General features: G+C 47.2%; 1 protein-coding gene across 1 annotated transcript in view; it reads left to right on the top strand.

Annotated features, from left to right (window-relative positions):
• The window catches only part of FBXO32 (F-box protein 32), a 34877-nt gene extending 11371 nt beyond the window's left edge, over positions 1-23506 (top strand). Inside the window, exons 5-9 of the mRNA XM_066379437.1 lie at positions 8604-8697; positions 9518-9702; positions 16041-16223; positions 17551-17694; positions 18106-23506. Coding sequence (XP_066235534.1) covers positions 8604-8697; positions 9518-9702; positions 16041-16223; positions 17551-17694; positions 18106-18195 — 696 coding nt within the window. The 3' untranslated portion in view covers positions 18196-23506. The remainder of the gene's footprint in view (positions 1-8603; positions 8698-9517; positions 9703-16040; positions 16224-17550; positions 17695-18105) is intronic.
• Positions 23507-24076: the final 570 nt, after the last annotated feature.

The raw sequence follows: 24076 nt of genomic DNA, 5'->3' as shown, positions 1-24076 counted from the left end.
AAATCTTTAAAAGCAGCAACTTATTCATTTATGAATGGTCATTTCAAAAGATTTGTTTACACTATGCCTCAAGACCAACACGTTTTGGAAATTCCCCTGTGGAGCTGGAAAGCATTCCGGGGGGGCCGGGTTGTGGGGGGGCTCGAACTCGTAACCACAGGAGGGAAGTGCTGACTGACTCATCCAGGGCACAGAGAGGCCAGCAGAGTCTCCAGGACACGGGGAAGGTTTCAGAGACCACACACGGCTCACGGTGAGGTGCGCCTGCTGTGGCCCAGTGGTCCCCAGGTGATTCTAATGTGATGGCTGCACTTGAGAATCACCTGCAAAGCTAGACTACGGAAACCACCAATACAGTGACGGAATTCGCTGAAGTGGTGCCCAGGCGTTGCTATGGAGATGGTGAGCCCAGTGCGTTTTCAAGTTTGCAGACCAGCTTGGAAGCTACTTGGGAGCCCAAATGTTAGATTTTGCACGCTGTTTTTAAACAGGCACTGAAAGCAGGTGCGTAAGGGAGGGTTTCAGGGCTTCGGCGTCAGGGCCTGCCCCGGTCCTCCCAGCTCTCGATGGAATGAGAATGCTGCCGCCTAGATAGTAACCGTAGATGCCAAGTTCAGACCATGAAGGGCCCAGAGAACCCTGCATCCCAGTTTCCTGACTGGGATGAACTGACCCCCACTGATGGCAGATCGTGAAGGACAAACAAAAGTGTGCAACCACACTCTCTTTGCAGCAAGGAACTTCACAACCTAAACCGAGGCACATTTATTTTTATTTTTCTGCATTACCACCCTAAGTCCGTTTGAACGTTTCCAGCAAGTTATGCATTCCTACCACCCCTAAAAGTCGTTTCCAAAAACATGTTTCAGTTTAAGTTGACTGGCGGTTTGGCCAACAGAGGCTGAAATAGGGCACGATGACTCAAATGCAAACCCAATGCCTTCAATTAAGGGCAGGCGTGCTGTGCCAAGCCCCCGGTGGGTTGTGATGCGCAGGAGCCTGGCCCCGCTGCCACAGTGACCTTGGATTAATTTGGTGCCGCACACACTCGGTGGCCTTCCTTTAATGGAGGGTGGCCTCTGCCACTTGGATCCTAAAACCGGTGGTATCTTTTTTCCATTGGGGCTGAGAAGCTGGGAGGAAGGGAAGGTGGCCAGCCACCTCAAGAGCAAAACAGCAGAGAGCAGAGCCCCGAGCCCATTGAACATGGCTCACAGAAATGGGAGGGAAGTGTGAGAACCCCCCCCCCAACCGCAGGGCACAGACAGGGAGGGGGCAGGGCAGGTCCGCCATTGAACGCTGACTAGGCTGCTCCTGGTTTTAGAGGAGAAAATCTGCATCTCTCGGAATTCCTCACCTTCTCAGTCATAATAAGCATTCGGAGAAGCAGGTCCTGTAATGTCTAGGTGCCTACAGGAGTGGGGATGCTCACAAGTGTGAGGGAATGACCACAGAAGTGGGGGAGGGCACGCAGACGTGGGGGACTACCTGAAGAAGTGAAGGGTGCCCACACAGCCACAGGAATAAGGGAATCGGCGCAGGAGGAGGAGGTCTCCACAGAAGTGGGGCCACCCAGAGCAGCAGGGGAAGGCTGAGAGAGCAGACAGTGGTGATTTTGACCACAGACTCCTAACAGTAAATATATAATGAAAACGTGGTGTCAGTGTATGTATATTCATAAGTTCATTTGTGAATCACATACCTTTAAAAGGGGCCAGTAACAGTATCCACCATTCTGTTGCTGTGACAATTAAACTGAATATCAACACATAAACTGCTTTCAAACAGTGTCTGGTCCGTGGTGAGCACTCAGTGACTATCCGTTGTTGTTGCTACTATTATCTTTAGGGTCCTAAGTACAGGCAGAGAAAACACTCAGAAATGGAAATGAAAGATGAAATAAAATACAGAAATCGACTTTTTTTATGATTTTCTTTACCATCCCATCTCGAAGGCCACTGGGTCAAAGGTGAGCTCTTGACTCCCTAAACTGGTATTTCTGTATTAAAGCCATACTGTATACCGAATGTCACCAGAGCCAGTTGAGAGTCATGTCAGACCTCGGCCCTGCTTGTCAGGAGCTTCTGGGCTACACTGAGGGGACAGGGTGTGGCTACTGGACTCGCAGTCTGAGTTTGGTCCTGATTGGAGGGCGGAGGAGGAGCCCTGGAGACAGCCTCTTAGAAGAGGTAAAGTCAGAGTGTCTTCTTCTTTGAAGGACGGCCAGCATTGGGCTCGGTGGCGGTGGTGGGACGAGAAAGGCTTTGCAGGGACAAATGCCCTGAAGAGAAACCCGAGCTGGGAAAGAAGGGAAGTGGCAGGGAGTGCCGGTGAGCCAGGGGCTGAGGGCCATGTGACATCCAGCCTCACGGACTCCCAGAGGAGAGGGAAGTGCCGGAGTAGATGGGGAGCCCCATTTAAGCAGGATCCTTGAGTCAAAGGGAGCTGCTCAGACTGATGCAACGGAGAATAGGGCACCATCGCAAGCTCAGAAGTTTCTGGGGTGGATGGAAGACAGAGGCAAGTTTCTCTCGGCTGAGAATACAGTTAATTCGTGTAAACTTGGCCCTCCTTCTTAGGATCTTGACGCCCTCAGTTAGAGAGATATTTCACTTGCAAATAATATTTACCCAGCCTTGACATGCCTGAAGATTATTAATGTCACTGAAATTTTCCCTCTTCCAACCTGTCAGTGTTCAAGCTCAAAGTCAGGACAAAGCTTTCCAGGTTTTTCATTTGTTTTAAATTGTATTTATCCATTGAATAAATAAGGGTCCCGTAAGTACAGAGCACGCAGTGCAGGCAGAGGCACTGCCCGATGTAACCGAGGGTTCATCGCGGGAGACATCACCTTCCTGCGGGCACCCGGCTTGGGTACTGAGCATGTGAGAAATGGCAGTTGCTTTCTCGAAGCTTCTTTTCTACCTTTGATAATCCTGTGGCGTGTTTTCTAATCAGACATAGAATACAGACTGCAGAGCACACTGTCACAGGAGATGGAGGGGTTGAGGGGTAAATTATGTTCTTAATATTCTATGCCAAATAGAATATTCTTGGGCAATAGCCTGGTGGTTGACATTGGTGTGGTTTCAGTTTAAACTAACAGGTAGGACAGCTGCCATTTTGTGGATGCCGCCAAAGCCCCCTTTCTGTAGCGTCCCTCTCGATCTCAGCTGCTTGCCCTCCTGGGAAGTATCTGTGATATGTTTGCATTGTAAGTAAGTTACTGCTGGGGCATCAGTCTGGGACCAGGCCCCATACGGGGTACCAGCCTGACCATTCAGACTGTGTACCACTGAGCTTGACTGTTATTTGACCATCGTGAGAAGCCTCTTCCTCTACCGCAGAAGGAATTTGGGTATGCTGTTTCTCAGTTCCCTTCCACCGATCATACCCCTTGTTTCTAAACTAATGTATTAACAAACAATTATTGGTTGGATGTGGCAGGTTGGGGCAGAGGGATAAAGAAAACAAGCCCTGCTGTCTTGAGGTTCATAGCCCACTTAAACAGTTAGCAAGAGAGTAAACAAGATCATTTCAGATACGTATAAATGGAACAATGAGGAACAATGAAACCATGGTAAGACAAAGATGGCGACTGGGAGGTTTCCATATAGAACGGTGGGGGAAGGTCTCTCTGAGCAGGCGACATCTGAACTGAGACCAGGAGTGGAGCAAGCTTGGAAAGACATGGCAAGCTTGTGAAGACGTGGCTGGGAGGCGGGGTGAGCTGAGCCTGTTCAGGGAACCAGCGGCAGGCTGCGTGGCCAGAGCACAATGAGCCGGGGAAGCAGAGTGCAGGGTGCGGCTGGAGAAGGGACGGCCGTGCCATTCAGGGTAAGGAAGTCGGATTTTTTCAAAGTACAAAGGGAAGCCACTTGAGGGCTTCAAGCGGAGAAGTGACAGGAGCTGATTTATTTGTTAAAGATGAACTGAAGGGAAGAAAAGATAGGAAACCGGCTTGTTCTGTGGGTTAAGTGAGATAGGAGGGAGATCTCTTTTCTGCCCGTTCATCTTCAAACTGTGGTCGATATCCACTCTGAGATTTGCTAGACCATGTTGCCCGCAACCATATTTTTTTCTCCTACTCAATGTGTCCAAAACAAGCATGAGCCAAAGCTGAGGGGCAGGATGTGGTTTCGGTATGCAGTGACCGCCATCCCTTCCTCTGGTAGCTCAGAACCAACCGTTCCTGTTACTGCCTGACCAGTCACTGCAAATCAGGCTACATGCCCTGACTGCCCACATGGTGATGACACCACTGAGTTCAGGAGGAGCCCCGACCCCCCTTCTCCTCCCCCGGCCCCCTCCTGCCTCTCCCTAAACACAGCCACAAATTACTGGCACCTGGTCTAAAATTTGCCCAGTGGAAAACAGCCACTTCCAAACAAGACGTTTTCCCTCTGGCCTCTTTTTTTCTCGTGGCTGGGGCAGAGAATCAATTGGCAAAGCCATCTCGGTACCCAAATTGCTAGAAACAGTTCTTCTGTCCCAGGCACACAGCTCTCTTGACACGGAAATAAAAATTAATAAGTTTTGTCCTTTTCATCACAAGTTTCATACAGTACTACTTACCGGTTGGTCCTGGGCCTATAGCATTATGCTGACATGGAAAAGAGACCTGAACGGTGTCCCCAAGCCAACTGCCTCACCTTAAAATTGTTGTTAATACGTCCCAGCTATTAGTTGTCCCTTAATGTTAAAAGCTGATTACCTGTCACAAGGTAATATGGATACAAAACTTCCAGACTGTTTCCCAGAACATAACAATACATGGCATTGCTACTATTTTTAGAGCAAAGTTTGGCCCTAGATGCAAATTTATTTGGCCTTGAAAAACTGAAGTTTTGAAGCTATCAAAATACACGTGTTCTGTTAGACATACCGGGTCTGAAGTTATGACTCCACGGCTTACTACTGCTGGTATGTCTTAGGTGAGTTACTTAACTTTTCTGAGCTTCAGTAGTCTCTTCTGTCAAATGGAGAACCCACCCCCTCTGGGTTGCTATTGGAGACGAAACAATTCTACACATACAAAGTGCTTAGCACAGTTATTGTCATGTAATAAATACCATTAGTATTAGCAAAATAAGCCTTCATGGTAGAGGCACCTATGTAAGTCATGAAATGTATCAACATTAACTTTTATCAACAGATAGGGAGCTATTAAATGTATCACAAGTGTAATAAAAATGACAGGAAGGAATGTTAAAATTTGAAAGCATTTAAGCATTTGGTTGACAATACATAAAATTGAAATACAAGGGTTCTAAAAGTCTTTAAACCAGCTATATTTTACCCTAAGTCACTATGCACTCTCGAGCAGTAATTTTATCTGGTGATACTCTCTGTACTATGGTGAAAACTAATAATAACCATTTACTGAGTATATTCTTGGTACCAGGCTATGTTATGAGTGCTTTATGAACACATTTAATCTTCACAGCAACTCTGAAATAGGTAATATTCTGATGCATGTTTTGCAGATGGAGAAACTGAGGCAGGCAGTTTGGCTCTGTAGCCCTCACTCTTGAACTCTATGATATACACAGCAGAAGTTGGCAAACTAGGACACAGGGGCCAATTATGGCCCCCCCACACCTGTTTTTGTAAATAAAGTTTTCTTGGAACACAGCCACACCTATTCATTTACATATAGTCTAATGCTGCGTTTTGCACTAGAATGGCAGAATTGAATAGTTGCAACAGAGACCATATGGTCCAAAAGGACTATAATATTTACGAACTGGTTCTTTACAGAAAGAAAGTTTGCTAACCCTGATATAAACTTGAAACTACACTAAAAGAAGGGAAAGAAATAAATCCTTATAATAATAATAATACTGCCTTCTATTTTATTTTTACAGGGGGTTTCTACATATTTATCTCCTTTAATTCATATAACCACCCTGTGATATAAGTAGTCCTTTTAATTCTATTTTAGAACAAAGAAACTGGGGTTGGGGGAGGTTAAATGACTTGCATCACAGACCAGACGTAAACACTATGAGCTAAGGATCATGTGTCTGTATCCGCATGTCCTCGTCACCTACCACAAGGCTAGGTAGGACAGGGTGGCCACTCAAATATATACTTGCTAAATGAAGGACAGTTGTAAAGGTCACTGGGCTGGAGAATCTAGGTCTCCTCCTGACACAGCTGCCCTGGAGGTGAAAAGAGGGACTTCCTCCTGAGATAGGATTCAACACAGGGTAGTTAACATGTCATCCCACTGTCAGGGAACCAGTGTTTGCTGCTGTATTCCTCCTTCTCCTTAGAGATCATCTCGGTCAGACCCACGGGTTTTTTCTTTTCCCTCAAATGCATAGTCATAGCCCTGAGAGCATTCTTGTCCTTGTGATTGGTGCATTTTTAGACAAGATTAAAAGTGACAGCCTCATGAGATGGTAGTCACATGGAATCTGGGTTTTGGCTGGGTTTCAGCCTTTCCCTTCCTCCTCTCATCCCCTTGACCCACCTCCCACCCCCTGATGAGTCACAGTACAACAGCCAACTGCCCTTCCAAGAGCGACCGAAGCCTCGTTTTCTTTCATCTAGCTTTGCGCTGGACATGTGAGGCTCCGGGTATTAATAGACCAGCGGCTTGGCCTTCTAAATCCTGCTGTTGGTCCGGGAGATAAAGAAAGGTTTGGCCAGTTCCTTTGTGCCATTTTTCACTCCTCTTTTGACTGTCACGTGCCGGATGGTGATCGAGCTCAGCCAGACAGGCAGAGGGCGTCCAGTGTGGTCACCACCCATGGCCGTGGCCTCTACTGCTGTTTTGAATTCTTGCCTCTCTCAGTGGCCACGGGGTCAGCTCCTGATTACCACCCCTACATCACCAGTACTTATCTGAACCAATCAGCCTCAGCCTCTTCTCTCCGCCTCCTGCCAGTTAGATGACAGCATCTTCGCGTCATGTGTGAGAGATACAAAGGCCAGGCAGGGAAAGGTGTGTGTGTGTGTGTGTGTGTGTGTGTGTGTGTGTGTGTGTGTGTGTTTAATTTAAAGTAAAATTATGCTCAGGAAATTAAAAGTCTGCACATGGTTTGACAGGCTCCCAAGGGAACCCATGGGGACAAAATTTCTAAACAAATGCTTTCGAAGCAGAGGTTCTTTGAATCGCTTGGGGCCTTAATCCAAAAGTTTCAGTTCTCTCCTGCAGCCTGGTTTTTAGAGTGTCACTTGGCTGGTTCCCTCAGCCTGGATTCCAGCACCCAGCGCAGTGTTGTGCTGTTTACTGACCTGAAGAAAAGTCGGGCTGCGGCCTGGCCAGGGGACAAAACTCCCTTGGAAAGTTTCCTGGGAGCACAGAGGCAAGCTTTAAAATAAAGCAGAGCTCTTGGGTCTCTAAGTCTAGTTTACTTTTTAAGTTGGAGGGTCTTTAGTTTTTCTTGGGGGCCTGGTGGATTCTGGCAAAATTAATTTCACTTGACATCAACCTTTCTCATTTGATAACTCTGGGAAATTATGAAGGGTGCCGAGAAAGACTGACAAGGCCTCTCACTGCTTGTGGAGTAGTTGGTGAGCTTTAGCCTCACTTTGCTCATCTGTTAAATGGGTCGATCCAGTCTAAAGTTTCAGTTTCCTATAATCAAATCTTTGAATTAAAAAAAGTAAAAATTCTGGCCACATCTTTAAAGAATTTTACTATGGAAGTGAGGAAAGATTGGACTGAGGATGGATCAAATTAAGTTATTATCTTTATTTATTTTTATTTGGTGATAACTGGTGGTAGTGCGAATGAGACATATTCCTTCAATGAACAAACTCACCTCTATTTCCCCCCTGAGCAATGCCAGCCACTGTGCTCAGTGCTGTATGTGCTCACCCTCATTTCAAGTTCTCGACAATCTTGGGGACTCCAAGTATTAGTAGTACAGATGAAGAAACCGAAATGCCAAGAAGTTCAGTGATGTCACAGAGATAACAAGTAGTCAAACAGAGACTTGAACCTGAACCTAGAGCTGCAGGGATTCTAGCCCCTTAGTAAAAACATATACTCCCCGTCCTTGAATTTCTCTCTCTTCCAGTGACTGGACTCTTTCTACAGAAAGTTAAGTGCAATGATGGAGTCTAATGAATAGGCATTTTTATTGAATGCTGCATAAGTGGGAGGCATCTGGATGAGAATGGCCACTTCCTTGGAAAGTGTGTGGGGATGCTGACCATGAGCTTGGAGGTGCCTTGAGAGCCGTCGGTGCCCGTGGGGAAGAAGTTCAAGTGGGGGCAGAAGAATTCCTGATGGGAGTGATGACACGGAACTCAAACATGCGCAGGTCACAGGAGGTTTTGTTCCCTTCAGAGTACATCGGCTCCACTTGTGAAGTAGGATAAGCAGAATAAATTAGCCCCGGCTGCAGCCAAACTCTTTATATGTAAAAGAATAAAAGCAATTAAATATTCAGCCTGATGCCTGGGTTTTCAATTACCCCCCATTTGTCTCTCACTTGGAGCATCTGCTTTTTCTTGCGTTGTGGCTCCGCCCACCGTTTATCTCTCCCCGTCAGTCTCTATCTAGGTGTCATGTGACTCAAAGCGAAGATTAGAGGAGAAAAATATCTCTGTATTCTTAGCCTGGCAACTTCTATTTTTATCCACAGCTGTTGGAACTGATAGCAAAGTCACAGCTCACATCCCTGAGTGGCATTGCCCAGAAGAACTTCATGAACATTTTGGAAAAAGTGGTACTGAAAGGTGAGCTCTCTCTCGCTCTCTCACCCCTTTTTATAGGCATGGGGACAGACGGGTGGATTTCCCAATAGAGTGGACATGTCATTAGATTTAAGGGAATGTGAGTGGATGGAAATGAATCACTCCAGGTGCATCTCAATAGTGCCAGATCCCGGTTCATGACCAAGAGTAAGAGCGTCACCCTCCTGTCCTTTCACTGAAATCATCCTGCCACGAGCCTCTCAGGCTTCTCAGTGTAAACACAGGTCCCCTCCGTGGCTCTAGAGCCTCTGGATTCCAAATTCCTAGAAAATTGAGCTGTGTACAAGGCAAAATAGATTCATAGACTCTTTGAGCTAGGAGGAACCGCAGGTTTTTGGATCAACTGACTCATTATACACATGGGGAAACTGAGGCCCATGAGAAAGAGCGATTCGTCCATTATCACAAAAAAGAGTCATCCGTCTGGGGTTAGAACCCGAGCTCCTGACTCCTACATGCCCCTACCACTGACCACCTAAAAGGGATAGCACGGCCAAGCTAAAGCAACTGCATTCAGGTCAGGTGAGCCTCTGGTGTGGCGCTGGGGGGACAATGAGATAGAAAGAGTCTTTGTAGAAAACTAGGGAGACATGAACAAAAAGGGACCTAGATAATGGAAACTCTACCTCGTAACCTCGAGCGCAGAAGCTTGGCCAAGTTGAGAAACAACACCAGCGAGAAAGAGAACTGTATCCCCAGAGGCAGTACCCAGGTAACAGGAGCAGAACAAAGAAAGGGTGACTTATACAAGGTAGAGTGTTCCAGTCGCCTAACTGTGATTTTTTTTTTCTTCCCACCCAAGTCCTTGAAGACCAGCAAAACATTAGACTAATACGGGAACTACTGCAGACCCTCTACACGTCCTTATGTACGTTAGTCCAAAGAGTCGGCAAGTGCGTGCTGGTCGGGAACATTAACATGTGGGTGTACCGAATGGAGACGATTCTACACTGGCAGCAGCAGCTGAACAACATCCAGATTACCAGGGTAAGCGGGGACGGCCTGCCCATCTCGGCAGGGAAGGCTTCCGTCGGCTCCTCCACTGTGAGGCCGGGCAGCCTCGTCAGGACTTGATCTCCACGCTGCTGATGGAGGAGCCCGGACTGTTCTGCTCTGATGCCTTGGATGGAGTGCTGGAGGGAGGCTTCCTGATAAAGGGAGGGTGGGACACACTTGGCCAAACAGGATCAGAGTGTGTGAAAGATGAAACGTGGTGGGAACACCGGAAAGTTGGCTTCGGGAAGATGGTGGTTCCGCTGCTGAAATCTTGAGTGCGATGTGGAGATCTCTCCACTCTGCCCCTTTCGTCTTAAAGCATGCATTGTCAGCAGCCTGGGGGTGCTGCCTGGAATACAATAGAGCTGTGAGGGCAGTGGCCTGGAGAACTAGTACCAACCTTTCTTTCTTTATTTTAGTGAGAGGAGGGAAGGCAGAGACCGACTCCCGCACGCTCCCTGACTGGGATCCACCTGGCAAGCCCACTAGGGGCGATGCTCTGCCCATCTGGGGCCATTGCTCCATTGCAACTGGAGCCATTCTTTTAGTGCCTGTGGTAGAGGCCAGGGAACCATCCTTAGCTCCTGGAGCCAATTCACTCCAATAGAACCATGGCTGCAGGAGGGGAAGAGAGAGAGAGAGAGAAAGGAGAGAGGGAAGAGTGGAGAAGCAGATGGGGCTTCTCCTGTGTGCCCTGACTGTGAATCAAACCCGGGACTTCCACATGCTGGGCCTATGCTCTACCACTGAGCCAACTGGCCAGGGCTACTGGTACCAACCTTTTAAAATTCTAGTTTTACTTATCCATAGTTACAACAAAGGATGGCTTTGATTAAAGACTATGAATATATCATACATGTAAGAAAAGACAGGAGCAATTCTAACCAAAGCCAAAAAAAGGTCCTGTGTTACCAACTTAACTACTATCAGTAGTTTCTTTTAGGTTTTAACTTAGCCCTTAGCTCTTGTCCTCTTACTAGTGAGCAGGAGGACCAAGGCTCACAAAACCTGTCAGAAAGACGCTGGTGTAATCTCTTAAGGCTCACTAATGGACAGGCACACTTAGGCAGCTCATGTAGCAGCACTTGGCTGACTTATCTAATCACTGACCACAGCTGTTGTAAGTGGTTCTGGGACCCACGCTGATAAAATTTGGGTCTGCTCCACCTCTCCAGAAAGTAACATGAAACAAAACCTCTTTGACCTCTATTAAACAATTCTTGTATTAATATGAGTTCTCAAAATGCAGTGGCCTTGAGATTACTGTTAATAACTAACCTCTCTGTGCCTTAGTTTCTTAAACTCAGAGCTATGTGATGTCCTTAGAATTACTTAGGCTGCCACACGTGCACACACACGCACACACACCTGCACACGCATGCACACCTGCACACGCACACACACACACGCATACACAATGCAGACCAGAAGCCCAGGTAATCTTTCAAAAGCTATCTCAGTTATTTATTTATTGTAAGAGAATATGAAAGTTTCTTATGAACGTATCTGGTTTATTTTAATGGTTTATTCCATTTCCATCTCTCACATGTAGGCACAGTTTGACAATGGGAATCTGAGACCCAAATTTGCAGCTTCTCTCTCACAGAAAACCCTCTTACACATTCTGTTTGATCTCTGGCATTCTCCGTAGCTGGGACTTAACACTGACTGTTTTTTCTAAGCCCAGAAGAGAATTATCTAGCCAGTGACATAAATGAGCAAGTCCCTTTTATCCCAAAGGTATCTTTCCTCCAGCAACTCTGGGATACCCATTTGGAGGGTCACACATGCCAGAGCTGTTCCCTCTGTCCACCTCTCGGGAGCACCCCTGGGCCACCTCCACCCACATCCCAGGCACTTCCATGGGCTTACTTCCCAGGGCCTCTTCCACTTGATCCACACACACTCTTGGGAGGTAGCCACTGTAGTTGCTATTTCTTCATGGAGTGGGACCAGAGAAGCCCAGTCACTTTACCCAAGTAACTCAGCAATTAGGGACAGAGCTGAGGCCAGAACCCTGGACTCCTTATTCCTAAAATGGCAAAGTCTTCTCAACATCAGTGGTTTCCAAACATTTTTTTCAATCCAGCTTTCTTCCAACTATTTATTCAGTGATTCAGCTTTTTGCAAACCTTTTAAACCCAAAGAAATCCCTCATAGGACCCATCAAACACTGAAGTTCGCTTCACTCCGTTTGTAGTCCTCCAGCTAGGCCAAGATGCTCTCTGCACTCTCTAAGCTCGGTCCTGGCTTGGGCCTTTTAAGCTTGTCACCTCCCCTGACCATCCAATCTACTGCGCCTACTGTCATCTGACCTCTTCAGAGCAGTCATTACCACCACCTGAAATTACCTCCTGTGGGGATGCACTTCCCTGTCTTCATCCACTAGTTTATCCATTCCACCAAGAAAGGACCTCAGCATCTTGTTCCCTGCTCTGCTCCCTCCACCTGGTACAGAGCAGGAGGCAGTCAGTACATTTTAGTTGAGTACATGAATGATTAAAGGGCAGTTTCCTCCCCCTCCTCCCCTGCCTGCCTGAAGTACTTGTTCAAAGTTCAGAGGAATACAGTCGGAACATATCTGCCTGCATTCTGGATGATGGTGACAGTTTACCAGGTGCAGGATGGGGACAGGTTATTCAGCCTCTTCACGGCTCAATTTCCTCATTTGGCAGACAGGGCAGTCTTGTGTATCTCATAGCCCTGGTGGGATAAGGTTTAAGAAGTTAATACACGGAAAATAATTGGAACCATGTCTGACGTGCAGTAAGTGTTGTAAATGCATCAGCTGCTATTATTATTACGGGCTCACTCTGGAGCAAACACTCTCTTGTAACTCCTTTATGTGCAGGGTGGGGCAAAAGTAGGTTTACAGTTGTGAGTACCCGAAACAGAGTTTATTCTTGTATTATCATTTATTCGTGATTGTATTTTCTATAGGAATAACTGTAAACCTACCTTTGCGTCACCATGTACATGAACTCATCTAGTGAATAATCAGTCATAAGTAGGAGTCCTTATAACAGCTGATGTTGACTGGGCACCGTGCTGAGGACTCCCACACAGTATCTCGTCCATTCCGCCCAGTACACTACGAGTCATGCTTTTCCTCTCCTTTTATAAATGGCTGAGGAGTAGGAAGAGTCTGGCTGGGGGCGCACCACTGGTCAGAGGTAGCGTGGGGATCGAACCCAGACCTGTCTGCAGAGGCCGTGCCGTTCTCCCATGCCCTCTCAACCTTGCGCCCTCCTTCCTGACCCTCCTTGGCTCCGAGCTGCATGATTCTGAGAGCGGGGAACCCACAGAGCCCGGAGGAGCTTTCCCTACAAATGCCCAGCTCTCCAGAGGAAAAGAAAAAAAGATGTAGCAGAGGAGGGGGGACTTAATTACTTCAGTCTGGGCTATATTTAAAAAGCTTACTTTTTAACAGCTTGGACCAAAGAAAAGCACATTATTACATGAAAATGTTATGGTGACATTTATAGTCATTGCTTTCCAGTTGCCAAAGTCCTAGCAGTATCTTATTTTCCCTCAAAATCTCATCTCTAATTCTGTGGAGCCAGTTTTTTAATTGGCAAAATAATTAATATGCTAAAGGATGAAAAAAATGAAACACACTGGTTTGGAGGAAGGTGACATTAAGTAGAAGCTCAGTGTGTTTTGAACCATGTGGGGGCAGGGTGGATATAAAGCAGTGGTCCCCAACCTTTTTTGGGCCACGGACCGGTTTAATGTCAGAAAGTATTTTCACGGACCGGCCTTTAGGGTGGGACGGATAAATGTATCACGTGACCGAGACAAGCGTCAAGAGTGAGTCTTAGACGGGTGTAACAGAGGGAATCTGGTCATTCTCTAAAAATAAAACATCATTCAGACTTAAATATAAATAAAATGGAAATAATGTTAAGTTATTTATTCTTTCTCTGCGGACCGGTACCAAATGGCCCACAAACCGGTACCGGTCCGCAGCCCGGGTGTTGGGGACCACTGATATAAAGGATTTTAGCCAAATGCTTGATCAGAGGAGCAAGAGTGACTTATTTTTCTCTTCAACATTTATGTTCAAAAGAAGAAGGCGGCACGCAAGCAATTAACCATTTATCAGGAGTAAGGGCTCAGCAAGGGGTCCGGGCAAGAATTTTGGAAAAGCTCAGGTTTAGAAATCTGAACGTGAACTCTGCCAAGTAGACTTTAATAGGAGTTCATATAATCATTGGCCTGGGAGTTTTAACCAAAAAAGTTGATGCTTTGAAGTGCTGGGAACAAAAAGAAAATCTCATGGCAGTTTTATTAGCTCATATGATCAGCGGCAGATGATAAATGACAAATAGGTCTAGAGCCTTCTGCAGCCCGGCAGAGCCCTGACTTTTGCAAACAATTGAAAGTTCAACCCCGCAGCCTGAGCAGTAAAAATTGCCAACTCATAGACACTTCTGATGCGTCAGGAGGCTGACGCTGCTCTGGCTCGCTTGTTGGAGTTAGTCATTTTGGACATGGGGAGACAGAGACCCAGACTTCCCAAGGGGACCTGGGATCCAGATCTGTGTCCTATGTGTCCATCCCGTGTCCCTCCCATGCCACCTCCATTCTTCTCCATAGACCACCTTTCCAGGGCCCCCTGCCACTGCCCACCTTCCCTTTGCATGCCTGTCCTGCTTTGCAGGGGACACGGGATGGAGTTGCTCAGACTGCAGGGCAGCTGGTGTGTCCCTGCTTTGATGTGCCTCACGCAGAGTCTAGATCCCTAGAAATTTGAGGAGGGAACTCGATACCCATTCCCAGGATACGTTTCCCTGAGCAAAGGAAAGGTTTCTCACTCTGTAGTTTTTTTTCCTGTGAGCCCCCAGAGGTAACAGACTCAAAAGCTCACACAGGAATCCAGAACCACTGTCTCAGGTGATGGGCGCCGACGTACTGTCCAGGTAGCGGCGTCCAGGTGCTGCGCAAGGCCTGTCGGCAAACACTTAGGTTAGGACCTTCCGTGCGCAGGCTGCCCCCAGAACACTTTGTGCATGCCTCCGTGATAGCATTTAAAGACTGCTCTAGAACTATTTGTGTCGGTTTCTGGGTCTCTCGCCTGCCTAATGAGCCCATTGCAACCCCTCCAGTGCCAGCCCATAGCTGTTTGTGCTGGGGTGGTCTGCAACGGATACGCAGTTAGACCCTGGCTTCAAGGATGCAGGGCTGTGGGGAGGGGGTGGTTAACAGGAGCTCACCAAAATTAAGCAATAAAGTCCTTAAATAAAAGTTCAGGGATATAGTTAGAGAAAGTCATGATTCACTACCAACGTATTATCCACAGTTTTCAAGATGTTCCATGGTGCCCTAGGTTTGAATAGAGATGCCTCCATGGGTGGTGGCTTTTAGGCCAAAGGGTTCTGGATGCCATTTTCAAAGTGCAAGTAGATGGACACATGCATGCGAGTGCGTGCGCACACACACACACACACACACACACACACAGCAGTGCAAGGTCTTTTTGTTGTTGTTGTTTACCTATTATTTGGGTTTCATTCATTCCACAAATATGTATTGAGTGTCTACTGTTTGCTAGACAGTCCTCTAGACACTGGAGACACAGTGAAGAAAAAACACCAAATTTCCTGCCGCCCTGGCGCTTCCATTCTGGCAGAAATGTCCCCTTCCAGCTTCCTTTTGGAAAAGGGTTGCACTGCATAACAAAAGGGGGCTTGCTGTAAAAAGCACCTGAGAGAGACCCTAGGAATTCCAGGAAGATGCAGAGAATAAGGCCTGAGGGAGTCACAAGAGCCTTTTGGAGGAAGAGAGTTTGTCTGGACCTGAGGAAGAGTAACATTGGGACGGGGCGAGGGGCGGCCCTGTGGGCAGCGTGTTTGGGTGCCGGTGAGAAAACCCGCTTGGAGAGGCCGCTGGTCACCAGGGGGCAGTGAGGTTAGATGCTGGGGTGGCAGGCGGTGGTTGTTCCGCGCAGGGCGGGCGGGGAGCCCTTCCAGAAGGTAGCGAGGCTCGCTCGTAATTGAGCGAACGGACTGAGCAGGAGAATCCAGCACGTGCTGCTGGGAGAATCGCAGAGTCAGCAAGCAGCTTTGTGAAACGGGAAAACCCCCCGGGCGCCGTTCAGCTCCGGCCGGTCTCGGCTGTTCCCTGTGGTCTCGGCCGTTCCCTGTGGTCTCGGCCGTGGTCCTGCGTCTGCGCGGAGGGCAGGGAGAAGTGCTGCTTTCGATCTCTGATCCATACACCAGCTTGAAGATGGAGGGCGAGGGGACTGCCGCCTCCGCGGAGGGTGTCGCCTGACGGGTGGCTGCTCTCTACCCCCAGACCTAACAGAGCCCTCTCCCTTCTCCCCGCAGCCCGCCTTCAAAGGCCTCACCTTCACTGACCTGCCCCTGTGCCTGCAGCTGAACATCATGCAGCGGCTGAGCGACGGCCGCGACCTGGTCAGCCTGGGCCAGGCGGCCCCCGACCTGCACGTGCTCAGCGAGGACCGGCTGCTGTGGAAGAGGCTCTGCCTGTACCACTTCTCCGAGCGGCAGGTCGGTGGGCCCGGCGGCACCCCTCCCTTCCCTCCCTCCTCTGCCCCGCCCTCAGGCTTCCCTGGCATCTTCTCAGGCTCCACGTGTGGGTGCCCGCCCTCCAGGGCTCCTGGTTTGACTGGAAAACAACAGTCCAAGGAGTTTCTAAATAATATGTGTGAGGTTCTGAGTTTTTTAGATGGTTTTGATGGGGGAAAAAAAAACCCACACATTTATAACCTATTCACATTTTATAGCTTTCTCAAAAAAAAAAAAAAAAAAATCCCCAACTGGTACCAGTCCTTCTTTTCTATAACAAAGTAACTGATCCTTCTATGCTATTTGTGTGTATGTCTGTGTGTGTGTGTATATGTGTGTGACAGAGACAGAGAACAGAAAGAGGGACAGATAGGGACAGACAGACAAGAAGGGAGACAGATGAGAAGCATCAATTCTTTGTTGTGGTTCCTTAGTTGTTCATTGATTGCTTTCTCATATGCACCTTGACCGGGGGCTACAGCAAACTGAGTGGCCCCTTGCTCAAATCAGTGACCTTGGGCTCAATCTGGCAAACCTTGCTCAAACCAGATGAGCCTGCGCTCAAGCTGATAACTTTGGGGGTGTCCAACCTGGGTCCTCCACATCCCAGTCCAATGCTCTATCTACTGCATCGCCGCCTGGTCGGGCCCTTCTATGCTATTTTATAGCTAAAGTACTTGTATTCGTATTTTTTAATGACCTAGGGAAAGGTAGATATCGTGATGCCCACTTTAAACAGATCAAGAGACTGAGACCACAGATGGCTAAGTGACGTATGAAATTAGTGAAGGGGTTGTCTAGTTGAGGACACTGGCCTTGAATTTGAATTTGGACCTTCTGACACCAACTTTAGGCTCTTCCCCCCCTCTTCATGTTGCCTCAGTCTATCCCCCCCCCCCCCAAACCTCTTCAACAAGTTTTGCTCAGGAAGCCTGTAATATTTAGATACAAAATAGAGCCACTGTGCCAAGCACTGACTGCATGTCCCTGGAAATGCTCACTGAAGTTATAGCAAAGAAAAGATTGATGTTGTTTATTGAGATCACCTGAATTTCAAAGGACTATCCAGATGCAGTGTAGCAGAGATCACCAAAAAGATGTCACCAACCACCTGTTTCTTTCAAAGCCTGGTTAAGAGCTACTGTTTATTAGAAGATTCTTCTTTCTGTCCTGGCTGTTCTCCCCTAGCTATTGCAAGGTGGGGATGGAAAAGGGGGACAGGGGGTGGGAGCAGAACCTTCAGAGACAGAAAACCACAAACCCTCTTCTTGCTGAAACTCGCCTGCAACGACTCGCATTTGCTATTTAGATCCGCAAGCGATTGATTCTGTCAGACAAAGGACAGCTGGATTGGAAGAAGATGTATTTTAAACTTGTGCGATGTTACCCACGGAAAGAGCAGTATGGAGACACCCTACAGCTTTGCAAACACTGTCACATTCTGTCTTGGAAGGTAAGGTGTCTCGGAGGTGACTGCCACACTCCCCTAGCCCAGCCCTTAAGAGCCAAGAGTGCCAGCCGTTAGGACACCAAATCCTTTCCTAATCTTCACTACTGCAACCTCCAGCCTAAGGTGAAAGTAAAAGCAGTCTGTCCCTGGGGAGAGAAACTTCCAAAGATCTTAATTTCCTTCACTTCACTGTCCTCCCCCCCACTCCTTAGGTTTACTTTTTTCCCACAACCCACCCCCACCCCCAAATTCTCCTATCTCTGTGGACAAGTGAACATAGCTCTTTAGTTTGTGCAGAGTATATGGCATTCTTGGCGGAGGAATGTTGTCTTGAGGTTGGGCAATGCCGTGTGGTGCTGCAGGCCAAGGAGATGTTTCCGAGGACTCAGACCTGACCTTGCTGTTCCTTTCCAGGGCACTGACCACCCGTGCACAGCCAACAACCCGGAGAGCTGCTCCGTTTCGCTCTCGCCCCAGGACTTTATCAACTTGTTCAAGTTCTGAGTCGCAGCGCATGACAGCGCTTCGGCGGGGTTCCCCTGCTGACGGGACGTTGGGAATACCGAGTTTGGACGCTTCGTTTGTAAATAGTGTACATTTTAAACACTGGCCCGAAGCTTCTGAGATAAAAGTCACGGAGAGGACATTGGAGGGGAGAGACGCAGTTGCTGGCTGGGAATTTAAGAATATGGACTTCTCCTTAGAATGGGTATGGAAAAGCAGAAATACTGTAAATAAACTTATTCTTTTCCTAATGATTTGCCAGCAAGACTGTAAGGGCGGGAGCTCTGTGCCATCAGTGACAATGGAATTCTCTTGACATTCACTGATGCTCCTGCACGGTCCCCAGAGATGTGGAAGAAAAAGGCAAAACTCCAATACAAGATAGAACATGCTTTGTTTACAATGTGAAAACTTGTTTTAAAAAAAAAAAAAAAAAAAAAGACAAAGAAAGAAGAAAAACTACAGATGAGAAATCCCTGGGCTTTTGGTTTTGATTCTGGGTTGGTTTTGAGAAGGCAGAGGAAATGCCGCCCGTCTTAAACCCGCCTGGGCATGCACAGGGCCTCGCCTTACGAAGACGTCACACATAGTCTACCTCGGACAGCACACAGTGATCTCTCTGACAAACCGCGTTGTGCAGTTGGCAGTGTCTGTAGTTCTTGTGTTGTTTTTTTCATCACATAAAAATATGATTTCAAATGGGAAGGGATCTTGGAGGTAGTCCTCATTGTGTTTCTCTTGAGGTGTACGGGGTGGTCTTCAGAACTGCGTCTCCCAGAACAACCCCCAAAACACGTGGGCCTTTTACCCTTTCCTGTCGTAGCTCATTCGGGGCAACGTAAGGCCAATGAAAAACCACCCCAGAGGATGTCCTGCCACAGAAAAGATGGGATCAGTCTCCCCGTAGCTGTGAAGACTTTCTTACTCCTGCTCAATTTCTTGGCTTGTCTGATTCCTGGGGTATCTTCACGGACAGGCGTAGTGTCTCTCTGGGGACTGGTCGGAGCCAGCGTGCTGATAAAGGCCTGGAAGGCAGGCGTGGCATGCCGGAGACGCTTTACCAGCCGCCCCCACTCTGGGCGGGCGGTGAGCTGGGGAGCTCACTGCCTTTCCTTTTCAACCCGCATCCCCCTGAGCGAGGGCTTCTTGTGAGGATGAGAAAAGGAAGCCTGGAGTTCCAGCCAGACAGGGAACAGAGGTGCTCTGAGCTCAGCCTAAACCTGCTTTGTATTCCAGGAAAGCTTGCTCGAGCAGGTATGTGGGAGAAAGGAAATCTCAGGATGTCATGAGTTTGTTGTCAAATATTCCTGGGAGGGGTTGGGCAGTGTTTTTGTTCTTTACTTTTATAGAACTTTGCTTTTCTACAAAAGTGTATATATTTTTGCTGTTCTATTTGCTTTGCCCCCACCCGTTTTTTTTGTTTTTTTTTTGGGGGGGGGGCGGTTGTAAATAAAGTTGCCACCTGCATGTCCTTGGAAAATTAAGTGTAGCTGAGTAGGAACCTGGTTGCCATTCATGCTGAGGGTCAGTGAATCCTTAGGGGTTGAACGTGGGGTGAGCTGAAGAGGGAGAGCTGCCTAGGCTGCTCAGAAACGGCCCAGGGCGCAGCTACTGGTGCAGGACCTCTTCACACCCTTCCCCCAACGTGCAGCTCAACTGCCAACATTTGGGAGAGGTCGACTGTGAGTGCTCCGTACTTTGCAATGTTTGTGCCTACACCGGGGTTTCTCAGTATTTCTTTTTTCATGATCACCCTCCAAAAGAAAAAAAATTAAATTTAATGTAAATTCTCCCTAATGAGAATTAAAGATTGAACAAAAAAAAAACCCTGTTGGGTGAGGCTGAGCTCTGGAGTGCCACAAACCACTGTAATCCTGAGAGGTGATTCTTGCTCCTCTGCCCCACCCGGCCCAGAGTCAGGGTCGCGTTGAGAGGGCAGAGCCTACACTGGAATTAAAGAGCTTCCATAATTTGGACAGCTTTTCTCAAATGCCTCAGTTTTCTTAAAGATGTGGCTGGAGCTCTGGAACCTTGGACTGTCATTAATTTTAGGGTTAGGTGTTCATAGCCTTCCTCATCTTCCCACCAGCTGGAGATCTCTGCCCCTTCCTGTTGGTCAAGGATGTGGGGGGCTCCTGGGCACCTTCAGGTTTGCCACCCCAGAAATGTCACCTGCTCTGCACCATTAACACAAAGCTGGCGAACCAGCCTCGGTTGGACTGTCCCCAATGCAAGAAATGGCTCGTCCTGCCCCAGACAGCAAGGCGCACGTGTGCAAGATGACCTCCAGCCCCAGGGACAGGGTTACAGTTTTCTGAGATGTTTACCTAGATGGTGCCTCTGGGTTCTCCCATCTCCTTTGGCATTATTGGAGGGGAGTATGACAGAGTCAAGGGAAATTTTTAAGGGAAAAAAAAAGAAACTGACATCTGTGGTCTCTTTCATTGGAAGAGGAGAGTAAGAGAGCAACGGCAGGTGGAGAGGGAGAGGGGAAGGAACAGAAATGGCATCTCTTTGAAGCTGCGGTTTGTGTGAGGACACCGGGGACGAGCATGGTGGTCACAGAGCACATGTGCTGGTGCCACGTGAGAGCCGTGAGATGTGGCCAGAGCCTCATGTATAAGTAAAGTGAGGTAAAAAGAAAATCCGTGTTCCCGGGGCACTAATCATCTATGGAATGTCTAGGCAAACCCTCCTGGGACAACCTGACTTAAAACACAAAAGCAGAATTCCCGTCTCAGAACTGCTGGTCTAGTAGGGACATGGCCATGGAAATTGCTGCAAAGAGAACACTCTATTCTCTGTGCTGTACTTAATCACCCCCACCCCAACCCTGTGGCGTAGCATTTGAAACTCATATCAAATATGAAGTAATTTGGACTTCTAGAAAAGGAAAGAGTTTTGTCCAGGGCAGTTGTTAGCAAGTCCCCAGGGATGTTCTCATTTGGTCCGACTCAAAGTTTTATGAGCAATGAGCCTACCGTGTCTGGAGAATGGAGAAAAGCATTTGAGGAGAGGAGACGGTGAGAAGCTTAGGTGTGTTGGCTTCAGAGGAAGATCCAGAAAAAATTTCAATGACATCTTAAACTGGATGGCATTATTGCTCAACACTGTTACTTTGAGCAAGGGACAGAAACGACAAGTTGTCGGTTGTGTGGTAACACCTGTGTCGTTATGATCAATTTTATCCTGAAGTGGCTCAGAGAAGATATTTTTGGTGCGTGGGTTTATACTGCAAAACTCAACGTGAGAGCGGGCTTTCCTTGGTGACGGGGAAGTGAGGGAACGAGTGGGAGCATTATTGCCAGTTCTCATCCATGTGGATTCAAAAACCTTTGCACAGCAAGCGTGCTGCTCACAGACGCTCCTTGTTTCTGTCATTTTTATGCAGGAGAAGAGAAAGAGTTTGGAATTGCATTTGTCTAAGCAAGTAGTATGATTTGTAAGAAGGTCAGTCATTTCAAGACATGTTCAACAGTTTATCACCCTTAGCATTCAATACGATGTTTATCATAAAATATGCACCTGGGTTTATCTTTTTCTGCCAAACTGTAGGGCAATAATGTCTCGCTATGCAGACACTTTATTTTATGTGTGAATTTTTTTAACTGTAATTTTATGTGTGAATTTTTTCTAACTAAACTATATCATCAGTTTCTATGTTGACATCTGTTGGGGTTTTTTTGTTGTTGTTTTATTTTATTTTTTTTTCATCTGTTTCCAACTCTGAGTCTGTGAACCATCCCTTCTGACTGGATGCTCGCCTAAAATCCTATTAGTGTTTAATCAGACCTCAGAAACACCCTGAACCTCTAGGCAAATGCAGACACACGACTCTGATATATCTTGGGCCCTTGATGTCTTCAACAGACAAGATCGTAATTCCTTTAACCTCGCCGTTTTCTCTAGATGCTCTCTTCTCTGTTTTGTTAAGGAAAGTAAACCCTCCATGGTTTTCTAAGGGAAGGAGAACTCTGACCCCAGACTTTAGTGATAGAAGGGTGGTTTGTGATGTTGAAGTCTGGTACTCCTTGGCCTTTCAAGTGAAGTAATGAGTCTAGAATACTCAGGGGGCGTGCCTTGGCCTACTTGGTACTCAGTGGTGGACCTGAGCATAAATCCAGGACTTTCTGAGGCCTTGACTTTGTGTCCCCTGCCCAACACCTTTTGGTGTGGCTGGGGACACATGACACCACCTGGTTCTTCCCAAGACCTTCACTGTGGAAGGCAAGTGCAAGGGTCCAGTGTTAGGCATCTGGCTGTTGAGTTTTCTAAGCATTTTAAGGCCCTGATTCTTCCCAGAGAAATTAAGGAGCCGCTTAATATTTTTACGGTCCTCTGACTCTGTTGTGAGTACAACGTTCTAGTGAATGCAACACGCTGGGCAAAAAGTGAGCAGCATGTTTTGACAAGTTCCTTTTTCCCTGAACACTTCACATTTTAATTACAAAAGTGGCCCTTAAGCCAGATAATGGCTGAGCAGCCCACTTGATTTCTAGAAACTGAGGTTCTGATGATTACCAAGGAGGTACTTCCTCTCTTCCCTTTGACTAGGGGCCCATTGACTCCGTCCCCTCCATCTCCCGGTCTTTGGGTACCTGCAGTGGACCCCATGCCATGAGCTTCCATCCCGTGGAAATCGGCTCTCCGCTACTCCTCATCTTTACTAAGCAAGGGGATGTTCCATGGGGCAGCGGGAGCAAGGAACCACAATATTCAAGACTTTGCTGAACATTTTACAAAGTGTCCTTGAACTCGCTCAGCAAACACAACTTCCTGAAAAAGCTCTCAAAACATGGGCCATGTTCCATTTGACCAAAAATGGATGGCTGATCCAAAACTCTGAACTTCTTGAAAACTCCATCTGCTACATTACTTCTGGAGTTTGAACATGACTTTTTCTGTCTTCAAATGTAGAAATGTTGGTTTCCTTAATGATGATACACAAGCCTGTTAAACAGAAGACACCACGCGGTGCTCTACACTTCAGAACTCTTGGAGCTGTCTTGATTCTACCAAGTGCCAATCACCCTGGCTAAAGGGGGTATATTCAAGTCCATGTCCTATGCTTAGAGGCTTTCCTTTTTTAATGAAAGATAGTATAGGGGGTTGAACATTATAACTGTATGGTAAGACCAATTACGTGCAAAGATGTTTAATATTGTGTGAGCTGAGTCCATCTGTATAAATTATTTGCACACTTTTCTTGCATGATGAACTGACTTTTTTATAGTTGTTTGTACCAGATGGTGGCATATTTTTGTAAAAACTTTTTGACACTGAATTGCAATAAATGTTTTTCCAACAATAACACATTGGTGCATTTTTTGCTGTGTATCAATTCCAGTTGGCTTTTTATTGCACTGAGTATGTTTATCTTTTACCTAGCTAGGCTTACATGCCTTCTCCCAACAGCCTCTTTATTTTTGTAAAATTTCTAGGAATACACAGAAAAAGAAGCTTGCTGCTGAGGACCAGCCTGATCATAATACAGCATTATGCTTAAATGGGGTATTTCTCCTTACTGTTTGTATAGTACAAAGATTAGGGACTAATGAACTTTGTAACCATTTCTTTTTAAAATTTATTTTAAAGAGGAGAGAGAGAGGGAGGGGGGAAGGAGCAGGAAGCATCAACTCCCATATGAGTCTTGACCAGGCAAGCCCAGGGTTTTGAACTGGCGACCTCAGCCTTCTAAATCGACACTTTATCCACTGCGCCACCACAGGTCAGGTAGGGAAAAATGAACTTTGATGTCAATATCAATTTACTCATCAATAGGCATTTAATGAATAACGACGATACACTAGACCAGTGGTAGTCAGCCTGGTCCCTACCAGTAGTGGGCATTCCAGCTTTCATGATGGGCAGGAGCGGAACA

Source organism: Saccopteryx leptura, chromosome 3 (genome assembly GCF_036850995.1).
Source record: "Saccopteryx leptura isolate mSacLep1 chromosome 3, mSacLep1_pri_phased_curated, whole genome shotgun sequence".
In the NCBI taxonomy this organism is placed as follows: domain Eukaryota; kingdom Metazoa; phylum Chordata; class Mammalia; order Chiroptera; family Emballonuridae; genus Saccopteryx; species Saccopteryx leptura.
The sequence above is the reverse complement of the archived record's forward strand: the minus strand, read 5'-3'. Positions and strand labels throughout refer to the sequence as shown.